Raw genomic sequence first — 22,114 nt, 5'->3', positions numbered from 1 at the left:
TCCTATGAGCCTTCAACTTTCTTCCAGCATCTCCTAGCACAGCCACTGCTCTGACAAATAATTCTGAATTCCAACGGTATAGGAAGCATGTGAAGATTGAAATCTGACCACAGTAATGCTAAAATAATGAAGCAGTGAGAGTATTTTTATAACTCCCTAACCATTTTTTAGTTTTATATGGTTTTCTTGCTATTTGAGTAGTACCCATGACTGAAATGAAAAATAGGAACGGTATGTATTTGTAAGCACTTTTACAAATCTTAAGGGAAGATCCAGGATTTGGTAAGTTCTCAGAAAAAGCTTTACTTCTCACAGCTGAGGTCCTAGTTCAGAGCAGCACAGCCAGGTTACCTTCCCATCTCAGCCAAAAGGCTGTGGATTCAAGCTGGCAATTAAGGAACCCTAAAGGCTCAAAGTCCAGACAAAGAGCCAGAAATTAGGATATTTATCTGAATATCCTGTGACTGGATTCCCTTAGGATATATAAGATTTTCTGCTTCCACTTGTGACTAAAACACAACACATTCAAACCTTGATCATATTTTATTTGCAGACTTGATTCTGGCTACTACTTAAGCAGGTTAACAAAAAAAAAATCGTTTCTACATTTCTCAGTATTGTGAGAAGGCTGACCTCAGACATGGGCAAAGCTTCTATCATGATTTCCAAAGTGGTTTGCCCCTCCCAAACTGCAATCCTGTAATAGCAGAATGGGTACAAGTTGTCCTGCTGCCTGACAGAATACTCTGGACAAGACATTGAAGATAAATATTACAGCATCCACAGCAAAGTGAACCCATGAGTTTTCTGTCCAGTCCCCGCCTCCAGGGGGAGGGATCGGACCAAATCCAGCATTTCCTGACTACAGAACACACTGAGCACCAACCACTCCCTCTGTGCTGCTGTCACCAGGGGATTTGTGTCCACACAAGGTCTATGAATAAATGGAACCTCATTAGTCAAACAGGGCCTGGGACACTGAATGAGCAAACACTGACATTTCATCAAACCACATCATTTGGAAATAAGTCTTGGATCTCTTATTTACTGAGTCATAATAACAAGAATGATAATCTCTACAAACTGTTTGTGCTATACTGTGATTAGCAAATTACTTTGAATTGCTGAAAATATGAGTCATGTTACTTGAAGTCAAATAATACATCAGAAGGACCCCATAATGAATAAAAATCTCCAGCCTTTCAACACCATATCTACTGGGTGATTCAGAAATCAAATGTTTACTGTAATGCTCCAGAATAGTTCTCATGTTTTTATTTTTCTAAGATCACTACTTGAACCATGTTTTTGCTCTTTAACCATGTAGTGATAATCTACAGTTTTAGAAAAGGACAAAAAGATTTATGTGTCCAAAAGATTCAGTGCACGTATCTTTACGTGTTTGAAATTGAGTAGTACCAGGGTATTCTGCAGTTGCAAGTTCAAAGAAAATAACACCGGTGGATTTACATTTTTGATTTACATTTTTGTCTTTTACTGAACAATTTAAATAAAATTGTAACAACAAAAGATACAGATTTTAAACTTTTCCATTAAGAGTATTTGCAAAAGCAGATTTGCGTGCCCATTTTTTTCATTTTTGGATCAAAAATGTATTTTTATTAAATGTCTGTGTAGAAAAGAACACAGCTGCATCTTGGTTCAGCAAAATAGGAGTTAGCATTTGAGCTATAAACTGGCATTCTTGGAATCTCCTGAACTGGAGGTTTAAACCTGTCAGGAATAGAAACCAATTTTAGACTAATAACACTGAGATTTTCCAGTATACTGAAATAGAAATTTTCTTCTCTTTTGTATTCTCCTACATTTTATGTCTTAAATAAAAAACCACCATCTTTCAAGATGTGTTCAGTATATTACAAATACCTCACTTGTAAGTCAGTTTCTAAAACTATGGATTAGCACTGGCTGTAATCTGAACATTTTCACATTTACTTAAATTTATTTCATAAGAACATTTTATTGTCACGAATTTAAAACATGGCCAAGAAGTGTTAACTATACCTCTCAGCAATGACCTGCATTGGGGAAATAAATTCCCCCTGTATTAGGGAAAATAATTTATCTTTTGCTTTATTTAATGTGTAGAAGTTCATGCCCATGAACTGGGAAACAGCTAATGCCATCCAAGAGGCCAAGCAATCAGGGTGGAATGACAGCTTTCTATTTACTTGTCTTACCAGATTTCAGGAAAAATAAGAAATCATCATCTTCAGAATTGCTACATAAGCCTGCCTAAGTGCCAGCAGAAATGGCTTAAATGGTGTATTTAGAGGTGTTTTCATATTCCTGAAAATTAGCCAACAGCTTATTTTCTTCATTAGAAAAATGTGAAATCACCTCTTTAAAGCCCCAAAATACAAAGAACAATACATTGACTAATATAGGACCAAACACAAAATTAATAATTGCTTTTAATTGATACTTCAAGAAAAAACTCCAAAGAAATAAGGCTTTTAAAAAATGTTGAGACTGATAAAATTAGAAGGCACTGCCACACTTTTAAAGTTTTTTTAATAAAATGTCAGCACTGCCTGACACCTGTGTGCCAAGTCATGACCATAAGTGAACTTCTCTGGGTGAGTTATTAACTCCTGGAAATAGTGCAAGTGCTGACATGACTTTCACAATAAAAGTACAAATGGACCATACTTCACATAAACTGCTATCCAGGTGCTTCAACAAGTAGTCTATTATAATTTATATACTAATGATTAGCAGGATTCAGCTGTCAATACAGTCTTAAGGCATATTTTAGAAGTATAAATTGTGAGTTTTGAGGGAAATCAATATAATGGGCACCAAATGTAATCCTCTTTAATGTAATAGCTTTGAAACAAATCAGGAAGGTTTCTGAAAGGGAGATGTCTGTTTATACATTAAACTAAGGATTTATCACACAAAAAAGCTTCTCTTGCTAATAAGTAGCCTGATGGGTGCAAATTCAGCTGGGGCTTTTGCCTGGAAGGTGTTGAGCACTGCTAAGGGCTCAGTGAGGTCTCTGGGGGTTAAGGGATGCCCAGCACAGGATAAAACAAAACCCCTTCCAGAATGGAGAACACAAAACCCCTGAAAACTCTGCTCAAAGGAAGGACTCTTGGCAGGACTTCCCGAGATTGTGCTGTTGTATAGAGGCAAACCTTTACTGACTTACAAGGAAAGTGAACCCTGAAAAGGCCAGGTTTTTATAGCTGCTGAGGCACATAGCAAAGCCTGGCTGATCCTGGTGGGCTTTCCAGAAGCACTTATTTCACACTGCAATCAACAAATGTTGGGCTGTAATTCTGAAGCCTCTATCATATTCCTAGATATAGGAATATGATACATTCATGATATATCATATATGATATACATACATAAAAATAACTTTGAAATACCACTTTCCAAAATGTAGACATTTATAAATGGCAAATTTTCTCCGGGAAGTTCTGCTATAAAACATTTATAAAACATATTCAATTTCCTAATTAAGGCAAATCCAATAAATTATTTATTTTTCTGTTGTTTTACAGAAAGAATGCTGGTGCATAATTCCAGAATTAATAAATCTTAGCACATCTATAATGGAAGCAAACATTGTCTTCTCCATTCTCTCACAGTACAGGGCTGATATGCCCTACACTAAGGGAAAAGCCCTCCTTACTTTTATTTGATACAAAGGAAATCAAAACCGCACATTAAAATGCAATAAATTTTAACAAACTCCAATAAAGTATATTTAAACAGATTTAGTTTATATTCTTATATAGATTTTTGTAGTAAAATGACACAAATGGCCTCAAAAGGCAAAAAGAGAAGGGTCTCACACAAATTCCCCTGCTTTATTCTGTTTTTAAGTGCAGACAGAAAGCATCTATAGGGATGCAAGGCTCTGACTCTTGCATGTGTACAGATATTTTTATACTAGGTTGACTTCACAACTAAAACTCCTTTAATTCAATGAGTTTAGGTTGTAGTGCTGGTTATGCTCACACCCACAAATCAGAATTTTGCCAGAGTTTCCATGGGAACACTATATGTCCCTGTTTTCCTTTTAGAAAAGGCTATGCCTGTTTAAAGAGGACAACATGTTTTAAGTTATAATAACTGGAGCCAATACTTCCTAATTTCATTACCAGAAGAAACATTTACAGCAAAACTTCTACCATGGGAAACCATTGTTCAGCCCATCTCTGATTTTAAGCATTGCCATTGCTTAAAATGTGTTAACTGGTCTTCTATGTATATAATAACCTCTTTTATAAAACGACAGCATTGCTCATGTTTTATAATTTTCATATATAAGGAAATTATCATATGGAATCTGAACTTCTGTGACACTTCCATCAGAGAACATCTGCCCATGAAGACAAGGTAGGTCCAGGGTCTGAAGTAGTCAAGGCTTAGGGCTGTTCCTGGTCTAAAGACACTCTATAAATTGGAATTAAAATCAAACAGATTCTCTTCTTCAGAGCAATTTTTCCACCATAAGTTTAGCCTAACAAGAACTCTAGAAACCCAAGTCTGACAGGTGCCATCATCTGTCCAAAAAGGTGTAAAACATTTTGAATCTTTGAGTGGTGTATTTTCTTCACCATTTCATAATATTCTTATATAGAACACCAGAAATGATGCGCTGTATTCACACTTGCAGTTCAAATCCTATGTTGATGGAAAGGTAATATATTTCCCTAAGATTTTAGGAGAAGAACCAGGTATAAAGTCCTAATTAGGAATGTTTAAAGAGATGCCTTGGCAAGAATGCTGAGGCAGTATAATGAAGAGGACTGTAGGTGGACAGGGCTTTTTGCTGTTATAGTTTAAATCTGCACTATGATGAAACTGAAACATTGTTCTACATTATTAATTTCACCCAAGTTCCATTTAGACATAGTATTACAGAAAATCAAGCATTTAATCAAGCAACTTCCACTTCTTTCTCAAAACTTTTTCACATTTTCAATGTAACAAAAGTCTTCAGAAGTTTTAAACCAGGTATCTCTTTACTCCAAATCCAAGAAAGCAACAACATGCAAAAGTATAACCAGCTGATGGCATTTAGAAAAGCAGAGAGTGTTCACTTTCCAAGGAAAAGCCTGTACTACAATTGCTTAAAATACAAATATGTTTGAACACATCTCCAAATCACCACAAGCTACAAATTACAGACTGCTCTGCTCTTTCTTCTTTCTAACAGGTTCAGAGAAGAGAAGCTAGTAGCAGCAACTAATGAAAACCCTTTAAGATCTTAATGACACCAAAAAAACTTGAGGTATGGAAATTATTATTTCACTAAAGTTAGGCACATGATGATAACTTCACCTTCCAAAAGCAGTCAACCCACTCCTCCCACACAGCACTTTGAGGAGGGAGAAGTCAGCAGTGCTGTTCTTTGAACTCATCTGCTCTAACTCTGCTGAAACACAGAGATGGAGAGGAAATGGACACTATCATTTTGAACAGGGAAAAGGATAAAAAGTCTCAGCCAAAATATGAGTAACCAAGCTCAGCCCTGCCATTATATTCCAAAATAACAGACTGCAGAAGGAAATAAGCACAAATAAAGATGAAAACACACCCTTTTTTCTTAAGAGGCTTTATAGACAGAGAAAGCTCAGCAAGGCTGGGAACTTTTGAGATCCCACCATAAATTAAAGAATAATAAAATAGAAGTGCCTTTGTGTAAAAAGGCATTGTATTAAATCATAATATGTATTACACCTCTATACTTCAGCATCACCCAGTGTTGACACAAAAGTCAGATATAAACATGGAAGACAAAAAGATGACATAACTATTTAAATGTTGTCTGAATTTTAGGGCTAATAATACACTTTTGTGCTGTACTTTAAAAAAAATTATTTTCTCACAGACATTGCAGCTGTTGTCTTAAATTTGTTGTCCTCTCAACTAATGCATGGGCTTGAGAAAAAGTTCATCCTTCAGCACTTTAGGGAACAGTGAAACAGAAGCCATGGTTAAAAACTTAACAATAACTTTAGGTTGTGCAAACAAAAACAAGTCATAGCTCAGTTACAACTGTCAGGACTTCATAATTTATACCAATCCTAAAATATTTTTCTCCCTACTCAGCAGATAGCCTGTCAGCCATTTGGTATGATCCTCCTAAAAGATCTGTTAAAACTCAGCAAATAATTTTCCTTTTCACCAAATGAAGGAAAGACAATTACACACTGGACATACTTTATAAATTGTAATCAATATTGGAAAAAATATTCTATTAATGAGAGGAGAAACCATAGAATGAGGATCTTTCGGGATTCTCAGCATGAAAGAGGAAACCAAAACAGACACACAGAAGGACATACAGCCAAAAGAGACATGATAATACAGAACAAGTTAAAAGCGTGTAAGAATAGTGAAAACATGATGCTCCTTAATGATTTCAATCTTTAGTATCCCTTACTTGTCACTTGGTTATCCCTCTCATGTTGCTCTAATACTGTTCATATAAGCTGCATACCTACATAAACAGGGATTTATTAAAGTTCCTTTTTATATTTCACAGCTACACTTTTGGGAGTTGTTCTTTTTTTTTTTTCTTCTTTTTAATTTAAATGGCTGTTGTTTAACTCCTGAATACATTTCCTCCCAGGGTATCTGAAATCTGTACTCATTGTCCCAGTGTTTCTCTCCCACATTACACTTTTAGAATCAAGTTGCACGTCTTTTAAGAGTTATGTTTACGTCAGAGGGATCAAGAGGTTTAAATTTCAGTACCTATTAAATGAATTTAATTATCCAACCAGTTCCATTTGGATACACTGTTCCTGTTCTTCACTAATCTATAACAGATTTTCCAGTATTGTAATTCTCATTAATAAAATGCCCTCTGAAAGAGTATTTTTTTTTATTTTTAAACAAAAGTCTTCTCAGTAGACTATTTTACTACTATTTTACAAATTCTAAACAGAAGCATCATTATCCTGTATACTAGCTGAGTTTCCCAGGGATTTATCCCGTCTGAAAACAGCAGAACTAACTAAACTTGAGTCATGAGAAGTCTATCCATACACTTGACTTACCCTGTTATGTCATTTAAAACATTAAGTGAAGAAAAAAGGTATTTTACAAACATCTTTGGTGTTTAAAACTTGCTCACAGACTAAAAAGAAGAGGGTGAGGAAAGGATAACAGTGTGCTATGGGATCTCCAGGATGTTGTCAGAGCACTGCTGGTGCCTGCAGCTGCAGCAGTTCAAGCAGTAGGGGTGGCAGAAATGCAGAGAGAACAAGGAAATGGGACAGCAGCAAACTCTGCACTGCCTTGTAACATTTATCTGCTGTTGAAATGAAGAGCAGTGGCAGCAGGCAAAGGTATCTGGCTCATCCTGTTCACTGGAGCCATATAGGAAAATGTACAATATCCCTTCTGTCCTTGTGAGAGCAGCAAACACAGAGATTCTGGGAGCTGCCCATGGATCCTGCCCAGAGCTCTGCTGGCTGCAGCTGCTACACACTGCAGAGGGCACAGGCTGGGAACAGGGACCTTTGAAAGAGCTGGTCCTTCACCTGCTGCAAGGAAACTGAGATTCTCTCAGGAGTTAGAGTTTCCTTTTCCCTTGCAGCAAAACCTCATCCAATGGAATTGCTCCATCCCAGCTTGAATCCAAAGCTACTGAACACGTCAGTCCTGATCCAATGAACACTTACATTCCACTGATCATTAAATCCACCAAAATTATGTATTGAATCCTTATCAGCTGCATAATTTTAATGTCAGGTTATTTAGGACCTTGCTAAATTAATGAAAACAAAAAAAAGCCTCCTGTGGATATTTTCAGTGTTGCAAAAATTACAAAGGATTAACTATTTGACTTTTTACTGCAGCAAATATCATCCCTGCTTCTGCAAGTTTGTGTTCAAGTGACTGCTAGGGCAAAGAGAAAGAGTCCTTTGAGCCCATAAACACAGGAGTTGCCAACATTTAACAGTGAGTTTTACTGAACTAATACAATTTGCCTTAAAAGCACAAAAGGAATCAATGAAGTATGAGTTCTCCTTTGTAGCACAATTGGTGAGCACCAGCAAAAGAAACTTTTACTGCACTTTAAAATATTTCTTCATACACTGTGAACATTTCAAAACCCTTTTACAGATGTTGTTCAAAAAAATCTTTCCAATTCTTACATGAGCTACCCTAGTAAATCAACCACTCAGAATGCACAGGAGATTTATATCCTGGTCTTAAGTTTGAGTCCAGGGTGAGCTGTGACCATGAACAGAAATTCTTATTAAATATAAAAAGGAAACAAAATCACTAAGTAAAAGCTTAGAAAAAACTTTGATGAAGAATAAGCTATCTAGAAAAATAGCAAGTGATCTCAATTTTTTAGAGAGGACAAAAAGCATCTAAAATGTCAAGATGAAACAAAAAGTACACCTGTACTTATTTTTGCATGTCTTTTTATTCCTTTCCAGTTTTATTTCTTTCATTTCTCTTAGCTTAATGTCAAGCAATATTATTTTCTATTTGCAATAATGGCACAGTGAGTTCATTAATTTACTTTTACTGGAGATACATTCTATCTATGGATGCTCAGCATGTATAACAGGTGGTTGACATTAGTCAGGAAATGATTGAAAATTGAATCTGCACTCCCCTGCTGCTATTTGTGATGGAACAAATACTCTGCTGACACTTAATCTGCCCCTTGCTGCAACTTCATCTAATTTGCAATTAAGGTAAAGAGGCCCAGCATCTTTATTCCCTGTGCTTCTCCTCATTCTGAAAGCCTTACATCCATCCTGGTCATTTTTCTACGTACCAAAGCACACTTCAGGCTGGTGTTTCAGCATTTTCCACTAAGCCCTTCTCACCTTCACATATTTCCTCTCATTTAGTTATGGGAAAACAGCACAAGCCATTAATTTCTAAAAGCATGATATTAGAGTTATAATACCACAACAAATCAATGACTGCACTACCTAGTGGATTGAAACTTTTCAGAGGAAAGGGAAAGGGAATAGCACAAGCCATATTAATTTCTAAAAGCATGATATTAGAGTTATAATACCACAACAAATCAATGACTGCACTACCTAGTGGATTGAAAGTTTTCAGAGGAAAGGGAAAGGGAAAAAACTGCAGACAAAAGACTGACCCAAACAGCTGTTTACAGATTACGAACAGACCTGGTGACAAACACCTGGATATTAATAGTGAAAGAATTTTCCAGTCCAGATCAGAAAAGCAATGTGGGGAAAAGCAGAGCTCTGACCTAGGCAGGTTCTCAGCCTGGCTGTCCCTGGTGCCCAGGACACAGCAGCTCCCTGCCACTGCCAGGCTGCCCAGCCACTCCATCCCCACCTGGAACACAGCATGTTCCAGTTCATCTCCACCACTACTGCATCTCACACTCTGGCCTCTCCTAGAGGTGTCAGAGGAAGGTGTAAAAATTCCCATAAATAATAATTATGGGAAAAAACTGCCCACAGGGAAAGGTTTTTCTCCATTAGTTGTGTTATTAGTGGTTGATTAAAGCCCTTAAGAGTGAAAGTTTATATCCCTTCTAAATTATTTTTTTTTCCCCATGAGGTAACTATGGCTCAAGATTATATATGACTCCTACTAATCTTCTGACCCAAGGATAACTTTCAACAATGCATTTCATAGATTAATTACTCACTGTATAAACAAGTACCAGATGTATCTAAGTTAGGCAAAACAAGCCACTGGAAAGGAAAAATTGGGCTCTTCCCCTGTACAAAATCACAACTCTCTGCCTGATTTCTTGTTTCTAGAGTTGCACAACATTTCTTCCCACCTGAATGGGACACCATCAAATAACACCAAACTCAAATAGTTCAGAGACAAAGAAATCATGGTGTCTCCTTATGCTGTGCCATAACCAGCATTTGACATTATTAAATTCTGGCTGATATTCCTCCCTTCTTATCCTGAACAACAAAGGATGTCTGAAGAAACCCAAAAGCCCACCTCTCTGGAAAATATGGTCTGATTTTTAAGGAATAATCTTCCTTGAGCCAAATTTAGTTTGATCCATTGGCTTACACTGCTGTTGTGAAAAGCAAGCAGAAATAGGATCCAGGGTCTTCCTCTAAGTTTTGACAACTTTTCAAAAGCTAGTACCCTGCCAGGAAATATTTGAGAGAGTCCTGAGCTCTCAGAGTACAAGGAATACCCTTGAAGAAAGAAAAGCATGAGGGACAGTCGGGTGTCTTTTGTCCTGCCACCTTTGCACATCGTTGTGACTCATGGGAAAGGGCACAGCCTCTCTCCATCATGCACTAGTGTATTTTTTAAAGTGCCAGTCAAAGGGGAAGAATTTTAACAATAAAGGTATGGGCTGTTTCACCAACAAATAAATTTTTTTTTCTTTGTCCTGCACCAAAATGAAGAGGTTTTTTTACCCAAAGTTTTATTTTAGGGTCATGAGCAAGAGCTTAGCTGTTTCACCAATCTGGAGACACACATTAGTAAAGAGAAAGCACATGCCATTTCCCTGAAAGTATCTCAGTTTTAATTCCTTCCCACTCAAAGCATAAGGAAAATAAATCTAATAAAGGGTATGTATAGGAATTGTCTGCTGTGGTCTTGGGAACATTTTTTAATATAATTGTGTCTGCCTGGACTCAATATACAATGCAATGGAATCCAAATCCTCTAACTTTTAAATATCTGAAATATTTAAATTGTTTCCTTTCTGCTAGAGTTTAATTAACATAATGTTCCTCTGTAAAAGAGATGATTCTTACACATAGACCTCCTTTAAAGCAGATGGCAGTAATTGCTGCCACAAAGAGTTTGCTGGCAAAGCAGAGACAGAGCTGCCCCCTCAGCCAGCAGGGATCAGATATTAGCTCATGGGGCTTTCTTGCTCTTTGCAATGGGAAACATACCTTGCTACAACAAGGCACAGGCTAATTTAAGAGGCTGCAAAAACAGTTGCTGTACCACATCAGACAACTGAAAAGAATCCTGCTGGTGGTTCAAAAGGCCAGAAGTAAGAGTAGGTTTCATGGTTATCCTGTTTCTGGCAAATCTCTACCTGTGACACGACTGTAATTTTCACCACATCAGACTTCTCTGTCACAACCAAAGTTTTATTCCTAATAAATGGGAATAGGACATGGATTATAGGTTGGGGGAACTTCTGTTTACAAAATATGTTCATTCAGAGTTCTCAATATAAGGAAAAAATAGCCACATCTACATGAAAAGCAAATTGACAGATTTAATCATATGTTTCCAAATCTGAACCCAGCATGAAGATTTTTTAAAAAGTAGTAGCTTCTTATATCATGATTCCAAGTAAATAAACAACCTCTGCATTATTGCTGGAACTGAACCTCCCACAGGGCTTAACTTTCTGTGACCTTGTCCTGTGAACATCTCTGTAATGTGGTGCATACTAAAAATAATACAATTATAGTTGCAAAGACTTACTAAAATAGGAAAGCAGTTAAGAGACATTCTTTAAGCCCACTGTTACATGAAATGAACTGCAGTGGGAGCTTGTATACCCATCTGGTCAGCAAATATTAGTAAAGATGGAAAAATAACTTAAAAAGGAAACCCTTTGAATTCATAAACCAAATAAAATTATAGATACCAAAGAGAATTTAAAAGCATCTTATCACACAAAAAACCAATAATATAATAGCTATTACCTCCTGCAACGCTAATCAAAAGTCATGAAAAGAGCTGTCACTGATACAAGGGATGAGTTAATGCAAGGAGAGCGGGATGTCATCTCAAGAAAAAACTACCTGACCCAACTTTATTCTTTGTAAGAGTATCCATAGCTTACAAGGGTACAACTTCTAAGGAAGATGCTATTTTATAAGAGACCTTTTTACATTTAATTGTGTCTCCACTAAAATGATTCATGAGTATTTTTTAAGACAGGTCTTAGAAAAAGCAAATAAATGTATCATGCTACAAAAGTTAAAAAACTTTTTTGCTTTAATCTGACTTAATCTAAGGTAGAGTACAATTCATCTTTAAGCTTCTCTCCCCTTTTTTGTGAAGTTGGGGTTAACCAGGATGACTGTGGTAAAGGTTATACACATTTGTAGTGCTCCTCCACAGTAAATCCCAGGCTTCACCCCACACCAAGACAAGGTGCCATCCATCAAGAATGTCAAGGACAGTAATGTCTGCTGCTCACAGTAGTAATCCTGGAATCCTCAAGATGAACAATCACGCTTACTTTACAGAATGAGGATTTTCCTACGTTCTCCTTCACTGTTCCCATGTACCCACTGCTCCTCTGGCTGATGTCAGAAACAACAGAGCAAGGCACAGGACACTGACAGGCACAGCCCTGCCCTGAGCCAGGGGGACAGAGCTCAGCACAGGCTTTGGAAAACCAAAAGGTACCTATGGGAAAGGAGGAGTTACTCTCTTCACAAGGGTTCATAGTGACAGGACAAGAGGAGAGGGACACAAGCTGCTCCAAGGAAAACTCTCACTGGATAAAAGAAAAAATTATTGATTTTGAGTAACACATTGGAGAAGGTTGCCTAGAAAAGTGATAGAATCACTTTTACTAAGTACTCCTGTCAACTACTACTGGAAATATGAAAGTCTCAATTTGACAGGACTCTGGATGACTTCTGGTAAAGACCCTGATTTCAACACCAGTTTGGACCTTGTGATCTGATTTTTCTAGTACTCCTTCTAGATAACTGCTTACATCATATAAATTTTGACCTGGAAAGTGAGCTTTATGTGATCTTTTCAAAAGCACCTAAAGCAGACTTTGTAGCCAAGAAAGCTGGATTATAGGTCTGAAATGTTTTGATTGCACAACTTCCCTCTCCATAGGACAGCTCATAGATGGAGTGATCATATGGCCTGGAAAAACTCAATTATATACAAGATCCCTCATGCCTTTCAACACCTCTGAGTTCCATCACAGTCACAAGTCATTAATCCTTTTATTGGTGTAGATGGCACAGTATGAGTTCTACTGAAGAAATAACAAAGAAACAAGCCAAGGCACCGCACATTAAGTAAATTTAGTATAATCTGCTACATCTTTCCAATATCTTTGAAAATAAATAAACTTGTTCAATATTCATAGTGACTATACCAGGATGTATTTTTATGCCATTTTTATGGAAGGAGCCACTGGTCCTGCACTCCCAAGCAATAAAATCCTGTCAGCACAACTAATGGATGTCAGATGAATAAGCTTAAAAGAGCAAACAAGGGCACTGTCAAAACCATGTCATCAACCCACAGGACTATTTGTAGTGATATTATACACTCCACTGCCTCCAGTCACAGCCCAGGATAATGAAAATCCATGTTCAGATCTTGCAAAAATTGACACAGCCTGGCTAATAACCCACCAGAATTCAGAATCCATACTGGATATTAAAAAGGCAGCTTTATTTGTTATGCTTTGCTTTTGATGGAGATTAAACAAATTGAAGAGGCGAGGTTATCAGGTCATTATTTGTACATTACAGCTGTTCAGTCAGAGCTGGACAGACACTGCTTGCATGGCTTGTTGTCTGATTAAAAGGCAGAATAAGTCTCTGAGAGTCATAAAGGGGGGAGAGGGGAGAATGTGATTAAGAAAAAAATCAAAGGCTGATAGAGTAATTGAGTAGAAATCATTGCACTTCTACACAAGTCACAGACACCATCTAAAGAAACCTCAAGGAAGAAAACTGGATGAGCACGTTTAAGATTTGAAGTGGGAATCAGAGCAGTGTCTGTCACTGTTCTACATCAGAAATCTGGACTGAAATCTTCCACCAGGGGAAGAACAAGCAGAGCAGAATGAAAGGTGAGATCCTCAAGAATTCAGATTAATAATGCAATATTTCTGTTTGCAAAGCATTTCCTTGTCAAGCAAGAGTTTATTTTTCCTCTGCATTGGAAGCTGTATTCCTGAAGCCAACTGTTGCAGAACAGTGTAATGAACTGAAAGTATTGTTTACCTTGCATGCAGGAATGCTGGATTCTTTCAAGTGAATTTTATGATGCAGAATTCAGTATTGCAGAACATTGTGTATAATTTTAATATAAATATTTCATTTCTGAGAGAAAACTAATGAGTAATTTGTTCCTTAAACTGTAGTCTCAAAATACAACTTTCATTAATATATTTACCATATTTCTTGCTATAATCATACATTATTTCATCAATATGGTATTCCATGTTAATAATTCACATTCGATCTCTGTAAGTCAATAAACAGCAATTACTTTGATTTCAAAAGGTTTCAAATAGCAACTAACTAAAATGTTTTCATTTTGAAAAAGTAAATAATAAAATTATTTGAAGCATCTCAAAAACAATGTTAGAAAAGTATTCATCATTCTGACTTTCTTTAGTCAAAGAAAATCTAATTATTCTATACTCAGTTTTTTAAGGTTTCATTATATGCATACAAACATAGCTTTAAGTACCTTGTTTTCAAAGTTAAGATCATTAGCAAGACATAAAATGCAAAAACTTTTTTTTTCCCATTAAAACCACCTCAACATCAGGGAGCAGCAGATAATTATAAATATGAAATATTACTAAGTACTCCTGTCAACTAATTTATATTTTCAGAAGACTTTTGACAAATGTCTGGTGACTGTGTAGAAACCTGTATCTGTGGGAAGTACAGGGGCATTCAGAGAAGAAAATTAAATCAAAAAGAACAAATTGATATTTTAAAGGAGAATCTTACAGGATCTGAATTTCTGACAAAGTACTGCTAATAGTTCTTATACTATGTCTTTGAAGCTTGTAATTCTTTTAATGGTACAATGAATCAATTCTTCCAGCCAGTGATATTAGTAAAACCAATGAAAAAGAGCAGTTCTGCTTGTAATTCTTCAGACACAAGATGTCTTAAAGTTGTTACTACCATAGAAAGGGAGACATTTCAATTTAATAATTTTAGAAGAAACTGTCACATTCCCTTCAAACATCACTGCTCTGCTGATGGCAAATTCTCTTGAAAACCATTTATACTTAAAAAGGAACCATGGGAAGTACTTCATTTTAAGACCATGGCAGCGTTATCTTCATTCTCCGTTATAGAAGTACTTCAACAATATCTGTAATTTACTTATATGTAATAAAAGAAATGCACTCCGTGGTATCTACATTATTGTTTATTGTGGAAGTGTATACCTTCTGGCTGTGTTTATGGCCTCTGTATTGCCTAAACACAAACATTTTAAACTAATTTTAAATCTTCTTTCACTTGTGATACAGGTAACTTGCTTTCGGTTTGGAGCGTCGTCTTGTTGGCACACACAGTTCACAGCTGCCCTGAAAAATGCCTCTGCTACACAGCCTCAAAGACTGCAGACTGCAAGAACAGAGGACTTACTGAAATTCCTGCTCGTTTACCTCCTGAAATTCAGATACTACAGTTGCAGAACAACCGTATCTGGAGAATCAACCAAAATGCATTCACGGCAACGCCGTTACTCAAAATCTTGGACTTGTCTAATAATTCCCTCTCAAGTGTGGCACCTGGCGCTTTCCAAAAACTGAGGTATCTACAGGTTTTAAATCTAACCAGAAATATGATTCATTATATAGAAAACAAGACATTCAGTTTCCTCCCACGCCTAAAAGAACTGGACTTGTCATCCAACAGCATTATTCGATTGCCTGAGACATTTGGAAACAGCACAGGGAATATAACATTGCTCTCTGTGAAGCATAACAAACTTCAGAAAATGGAAAGAATTCTGCTGGAATCACTTCCAAACCTGAAAGTGGTGCTCTTCAAAGATAATCCCTGGCAATGCAATTGTAATATCTTTGGCATGAAACTGTGGCTGGAGAGTTTTCTATACAGAGGTAAGGAATTTTTCTCATTACATAGAGTGTACATAAGAACATTTAGGCAGCATCTAACTGATCTTCACTCCTATGGCTTAAAAATTTACCCCACACTGTAGGTCACTTCCACAAATAAACACACTAAAATACATTCTTATGCATAGGTCAGAATGTAAGTGCTTTTGTAGACACAGGTAGCAAACCAGAATCAGAGAGGGACTTTGTATTAGTGCCCAGAGAAAGAGCAAGGATGCACACACACCCATACAGCAGGTACAGGTGTGTTCTGTAGTGTTTCAATTCAGATACAGACATTTCTAAATATAAAACAAGTATAGTTGTGCACAAACACTTGTTTTAATTCTACCAACATATTTTTGCTGGAAACCAACCTACTGTTTTAAAGCTTTTTACCTGTTGCACGATGGCAAACATCAAGATATCAGATATCGGTACTAAGCAAATTTTAGAGAACACACGTTTCTAGTTTTTCTATCAATTATGACTTAGTAGTTCTTTAATATTTTATTAATACCTAGTTTCACTTCCTATTTTGTTGTTAACCAGAAGAGGAACTCAATCCTTTGCCAATTTCCTGACAGAAATGTATCATGGCATCACACAGGGAAAAGTGAAGTTTATAAATAGTAGTGGGAGTATTTTGGTCACACCTGCTTTTAAATATATTCATGAGTTATGCTGTGAAAAAGATAACATGATTTAATTCTAAAAGAATTAAGTGTAAGAAGAAATTAATTTATTTCTCCCAGGAAGTATGTTCAGACTGAGAATTCAGAACAGCAGGGCAATTTTCTTTTTTCTCAATCAGGCTTTGATGCTTGCATGTGACCAAAATACTGATTGCCTGTCTCTGTGCCAGAGTGGTGTGGAGCCTGTGCAGCACAGGAGATGTGGAGATGGTCCATGTGGCCTGAGATTGATGGACTGCCTTTTGCAGGGATCAGAGCTCTGAAGCCAGCTGGAAACCCACACTGGCCATCCAGGGACACAATTACTACTGCAGTGGTCTTTGGGTGAGGTAAATTTCAGAAAAGACAAAATGCTAAATTCCTCTCAGCAATAAAATCTTCATATCTTGAATAGATAAAATATTACTTTATCACAGGGCTTTAGTCTATTGTGCTGGAAATTCAGCAGGGATTGACTTCTCTGTGTAGAAGAATGAAATGATCCAAGATAAATACATCAGATTATCTTAATTACTCTGCCAGCAGCATAAATATTATAATTTACTTCAAAAAACAATGTTGTCTAGAAATTCATTGATGTCCTTCCATCTTTCTGAACACTGTACAGATTAATTAAATGAAGTGACACAGAACTTACAAATTAATTTTTGCATCATGCTTTAAAGGAAGTCCAAGTGTTATGTTCTCTTCTGTGTTTGTATTTCCCTAAAATTACTTGTCTGAATCACATGAAGAAAAATTAGCTACATTACACAATAATGTTTCCCACTACTTATATGACACACATGGGATGAAACTTCACACTGGCTCTGCAGATATTTCTTGTATGTCATAACAAAGCAATATAAGTCCAGAATATTTGAGTATTTTTAGCTGAATCCATCCTGGACAATTGACACTTCATGCATACTCACAGGAAATTTTAGAGAATGCTTCAGTTCAGGAGGAACACCAGGGTTCTGTTCCAAGCACACATATTTAGTTACTTAAAACCATGAAAGGATAAGAGTTGAAGGATTTGGAGGTTTATCTATATCCATATTCAATTTAACACATTGAAGTTGTCTAGAACTATACTTTAGGTTTCATCATTAAAGACCAAGAGACCTGCTATGCTCAAATCCGTCCTGGAATATCAGCATTATTTGTGGAGTAGTCTCCAGATTTCAGTTTGGGTCCATCTGTATTCACTTCTTTCTCAAAGTCTTTTCAGGATGAAAATATCTATGCCTGGCTTTAGCTGAAAAGTGAATTATTTTGGCGAGAGAAGAGAAAGAAATTCAGTTGATTTGATTAGTTAATTTTTAAACAATATAGCAACATTGATTTTGGCCTTGTGGACTCCTTGACACACCACACCCCTAAAGCCCCGTGCTCTGACTGGGCTACATTTGGTGTATTCTCCTCTACACACTGAGGAACAACCACGTGATTTACCAGGACTGTGGATTCCTAATTCTCTCTCCATTTTACTAAAAACCTCCTTGGGGAAGCTGGTTCTAAGCAATCATGAAATTTAGCATTTGAGCAGGGTAATAGATTGATCAAACTCAACTTACATCCATAAAAGCACAGGTAACCTAACTCCTGATGAACTGCTTCTTGAAAATCCTCTTACGTGAGTTTGAAGTGTAATAATCTCACCACTGACCTAATTGAACAAGAGCCTTTAAAACATACTATAAATCTTTAAAAGTATGAAGTTGAAACTGATTATAAATTTACCTCATGTTTATGTAAATTTTATATTAAGGTCATTCAGCAACTATCAAATATTGAGACCATTGTTGCATTCATATTTTCTGAAAAATCCCTTTCGTCAGGATTTTTCTCCTGGGAAGCTGAAAAGCCTCAGAGAAAAAGGAAAACAATAATTATGTGATTTGCTTCTCCTGTGTCTTACTCCTTTGGAATGTGTTTGGACATTGTTTACCAATAGGTAGTTGTTTCACTGGTTTCTGCTGTGAATTGTTTTAACTTATTAGCCAATCAAAGTCAAGCTGTGTCAGGGCTCTAGAAAGAATCATGAGTTTTTCATTATTATCTTTTTAGCCTTCTGTAAGTATCCTTTCTGCATTCATTAGTATAGTATAATTTAGAATTCTTTAATATATTATAGTATTATAAAATAATAAAATAGCCTTCTGAGAACATGGAGTCAGATTCACCATTCCCTCCTTCATCAGGGAGGAATACAATACAACACGTTGTTTTGTTATTTCAGGAGGAATTAGCGACGGCATAATCTGCTCAGCGCCAGGCATTCGGAAGGGGAAGGACCTCCTCAAAGTTCCCTACGAGCTCTTTGGGGCCTGTCCTCTGAGGACAGCTCCCCTGCAGCCGGCCAGCAGCCACCAGCACGGCTTTGAGCAGCGGAGCTGGCCAAAGCACGGCCACCACGGCGAGCCGGGGGACGGCGGCCGCGGCGGCTGCGAGCCCAAGGCCAGGCCCAGGCCCGTCAGCCTGCGCCATGCCATCGCCACCGTGGTCATCACGGGCGTGGTGTGCGGCGTGGTGTGCCTGATGATGCTGGCAGCTGCCGTCTACGGCTGTGCCTACGCTGCCATCACGGCCAGGTACCACAAAGAGCACCCGGCCCCTGGCAGGCAGCACGGGACTGCTGAGGAGAAAGAGCCGTTCGAGAGCTCCGCGGCTTGAGTTGCCTCTGTCTTTGGTTTCTTGGAAATAAAGCCCTCGCTGCAGTTGGAAAGACTGGAATCTCAATAGCGTTGTTTTAATACTAATTACTGGGGTTATTTTCTTTCTTTTTTTTTTCTATTTCACACTCTTTAAAAACATAAGTATGTCTATTGTTTGGACTATCCACTAAGACTTCGTATAGAACAACAGAATTTGTTTATTTTGTGTGTGTATGTTCCAAAGTCACCATTTAGGGCTGAGTGTATGAGGTCACAAAATCTTGATGTAGTGAGTTTAAAGTATTTCACCATCGTTTACTAACTCTTGATGCAGTATTATACCAAAACATGACCTATGACACACATACAATCAGTGGCTGACAGGAGTGATGCTCTGCAAAGAAAAACAGCAAATAGCCATCTAGCTTAGTTTAATTAGTTACATTTGTACTATCTTAGAGAGTACAAATTACTATTCAATTCAAGATGTATAAAATTGACAAGCAGTTTTCAAACCAGCTAATCTGTGCACTGCCACTGATAACATAAATGTGTTAAAAGCGTTTCCAAAAATGTGTTTTCAACTTTCCACTTTGCCCTAGAAAGCAGCAAATAAACATTACATTAATTTCCTAACTTAGAAAATAGGAAGCACCTTCTAACTATTGCATGTAATTTTTTAATTACTTGGTAGGGAAAAAAGAAGAGAGCTGAGAAAACGCAGAAGGAACAAATGCTACAGTACATTGGATACAAGCCCCAAAAGGAGTATACAGAGTATACCTGAAGACACTGCCTGATATCTGCTGGCTTACAAGCTTGCTACAGACTTTTCTGAAGCCATTTATTCCCAAATCCACACACAAGTGCTCCATTTTGCAAATGCCATGCTGCAGATGCAGCTCCCGTCACAGAGCTGCCCTTCAGCAGAGGATAATGTAGCTGCATGTTTACACGTCCTCCCTCTCAGAGGGAACATTCAGCTGGATTCACTCAAGGCTCCATCCTTACCCTCTGCAGAGCTCTTTCGCCATCAGAGCAAATCAGAGCCAAAGCTATCTGAATATCATAAGTTTAGAATTCCACAAATATTTTGAGTGTGCAGAGGTAGTTATTTTAATGGTTCTTAGAAATTATTTGAAGGCAACCAACAGAGATCAGGAACTCCATTTACCTTTTCCAAGACTTGATGAAATACATTTTAGGCTATTTGTAGCAGACATCTTGTGTGCCCCCCTACCTGTCCTCACTGACAGGGACAAAGAGCTGTCCAGGTAGCCAGTGCAGAAATCAGTATTTTTTATAGTATTGAGGAAAAAGGCCATGGAACATTCTGCAAGAAGGGCAAGGGGAAGCTGTATCGTGGCATTTGGAGATCTGCACTCTCCTTCCAACAGACAGATTCTGAGATCAAGCTTTGTAGCTGTCCCAGAACAGCTTCGACTGACTAATGGGCTCTGTGGCAGGAGTCATGTAACCCTTGCTCTTATCTACTTTGTAATAATTGCAACCTAAATATTAAAGCTCATTCCTGCATCTCTGTTACTTTCATGTCCAGAGAAAATTAAGCATCTCAGTCTTAATCTAAATCTAGCAGATATTGAAAACAATCAATTACTGTCTGTCTTTTCTTTTTTTTTTTAACTGCTAAGTACTTCATATCATTATTAGGCTGTGCTCATTCTTGTCTGTCCTGAACTAAATGAACCAAGCCGTTTCAAATTTTTCCTGCAAGATCACATTTTCCAAATTTTTTTCCTCCTGCATTCCCTGGAGCTTTTTCAGTTCTTCTATATCTTGTTTATAATGTGGTACCCTAGACTGGGAACATTACTTCAGTTGAGACATCATCAGCACAACATTTTTAGAATATTTATATATTTTACAATATCTTAATATGTAGAATATTTGTATTAAGGCTCTTTAATCTGATCTTTTGATGTTTACTTTTTTCCCTCATAAATATTTGCTAAAGCTTAACAAATAATCTAATCTACTTTTAGAACTAAGTCATTTAAATATGTAAATCTACATTTTTTTACTCTTTTATCCATTTACTGCCACAGCATTTTGCAAAGCAAAACACAGTTTGTCAGATACAGAAGACGGAAATAAGACAGGATTGGATCTTATTGCCCAAAAATGAGTTTGGGGTCATGCCAAATCACTGCTTTTCCACAGTGACAACCTAAAATGAGCACAGTTGTACTCAAAGTGTTGATCCTGAGATGAAAGCTAATACACTCCCAACTCTAGAGAGATTTCACCCTCAATGTTTCTAACAGGCTCAGACACAGCAGCACAGCTTCCATCACAAATCACTTCACACTTCTGGCATTTTCAAGCAAAAGAAAAATAAGAATTGACTTGGTATCTCCTAGTCAGGAATAACCCAGAATGTCTTCCTAGTCCTTAAAAAAACAGACCTAGCACCAAAAACCTTTCTTACTTTCCTCATTGTATCATTATTCATATATTAAAAAAAAAAGAAAAAATAAGAAAGAAAAAAGAAAATGAGGGAGAGTCAATGAAAGGCACAACAACATTTAAAGAAACTCATTCTAAGCCACATTGAAGATGCTTTGGGGATTTTCAGGCACACACAAAGCTGTAAATTGATAGGGAGTTCTGCCAGAAAGCAAAGTATTAAGTATTTCTATTAGATCCCTCTGCTGTGGGAACAGAGTGAGCCAACCCGTGCAAAATCTGATTCTATACTTTCTAAAATGCTGTTTCCCAAAGGAAAAAACAACAAAAAACCCCTCCCAAAACAAACAAACAAAAATGAAAAAATCACAAGGAAACTTTTAATTTAATATTTATAAGCCTGTATGTCATAGTTACCATGCTAAAAATGTTTGTAATTCAGAAATCCAGTAATTTCTAATGATAAATTAATAGCAGAAAATGAACAGAGATAAGTATTAATTCAATTATTTAATAAAGGTAAAATATTTATTTTTCAGTAGAGG

The 22,114-nt window shown here is 37.0% G+C and overlaps 2 protein-coding genes across 5 annotated transcripts in view; one reads left to right on the top strand and one right to left on the bottom strand.

The window, feature by feature from the left end:
• The window catches only part of CACNA2D3 (calcium voltage-gated channel auxiliary subunit alpha2delta 3), a 467,160-nt gene that overhangs the window by 49,329 nt on the left and 395,717 nt on the right, over nt 1-22,114 (bottom strand). The window lies entirely within an intron of this gene.
• On the top strand, nt 207-19,161 carry LRTM1 (leucine rich repeats and transmembrane domains 1). Its single transcript, XM_039734190.1, has 3 exons — nt 207-231; nt 15,215-15,811; nt 18,728-19,161. The coding sequence occupies exons 1-3, from the start codon at nt 207-209 to the stop codon at nt 19,159-19,161; spliced, it is 1,056 nt and encodes a 351-aa protein (XP_039590124.1).

The sequence above is a fragment of the Passer montanus genome, unplaced genomic scaffold, assembly GCF_014805655.1.
Source record: "Passer montanus isolate IOZ18808 unplaced genomic scaffold, ASM1480565v1 scaffold9, whole genome shotgun sequence".
NCBI lineage: Eukaryota > Metazoa > Chordata > Aves > Passeriformes > Passeridae > Passer > Passer montanus.
The sequence above is the reverse complement of the archived record's forward strand: the minus strand, read 5'-3'. Positions and strand labels throughout refer to the sequence as shown.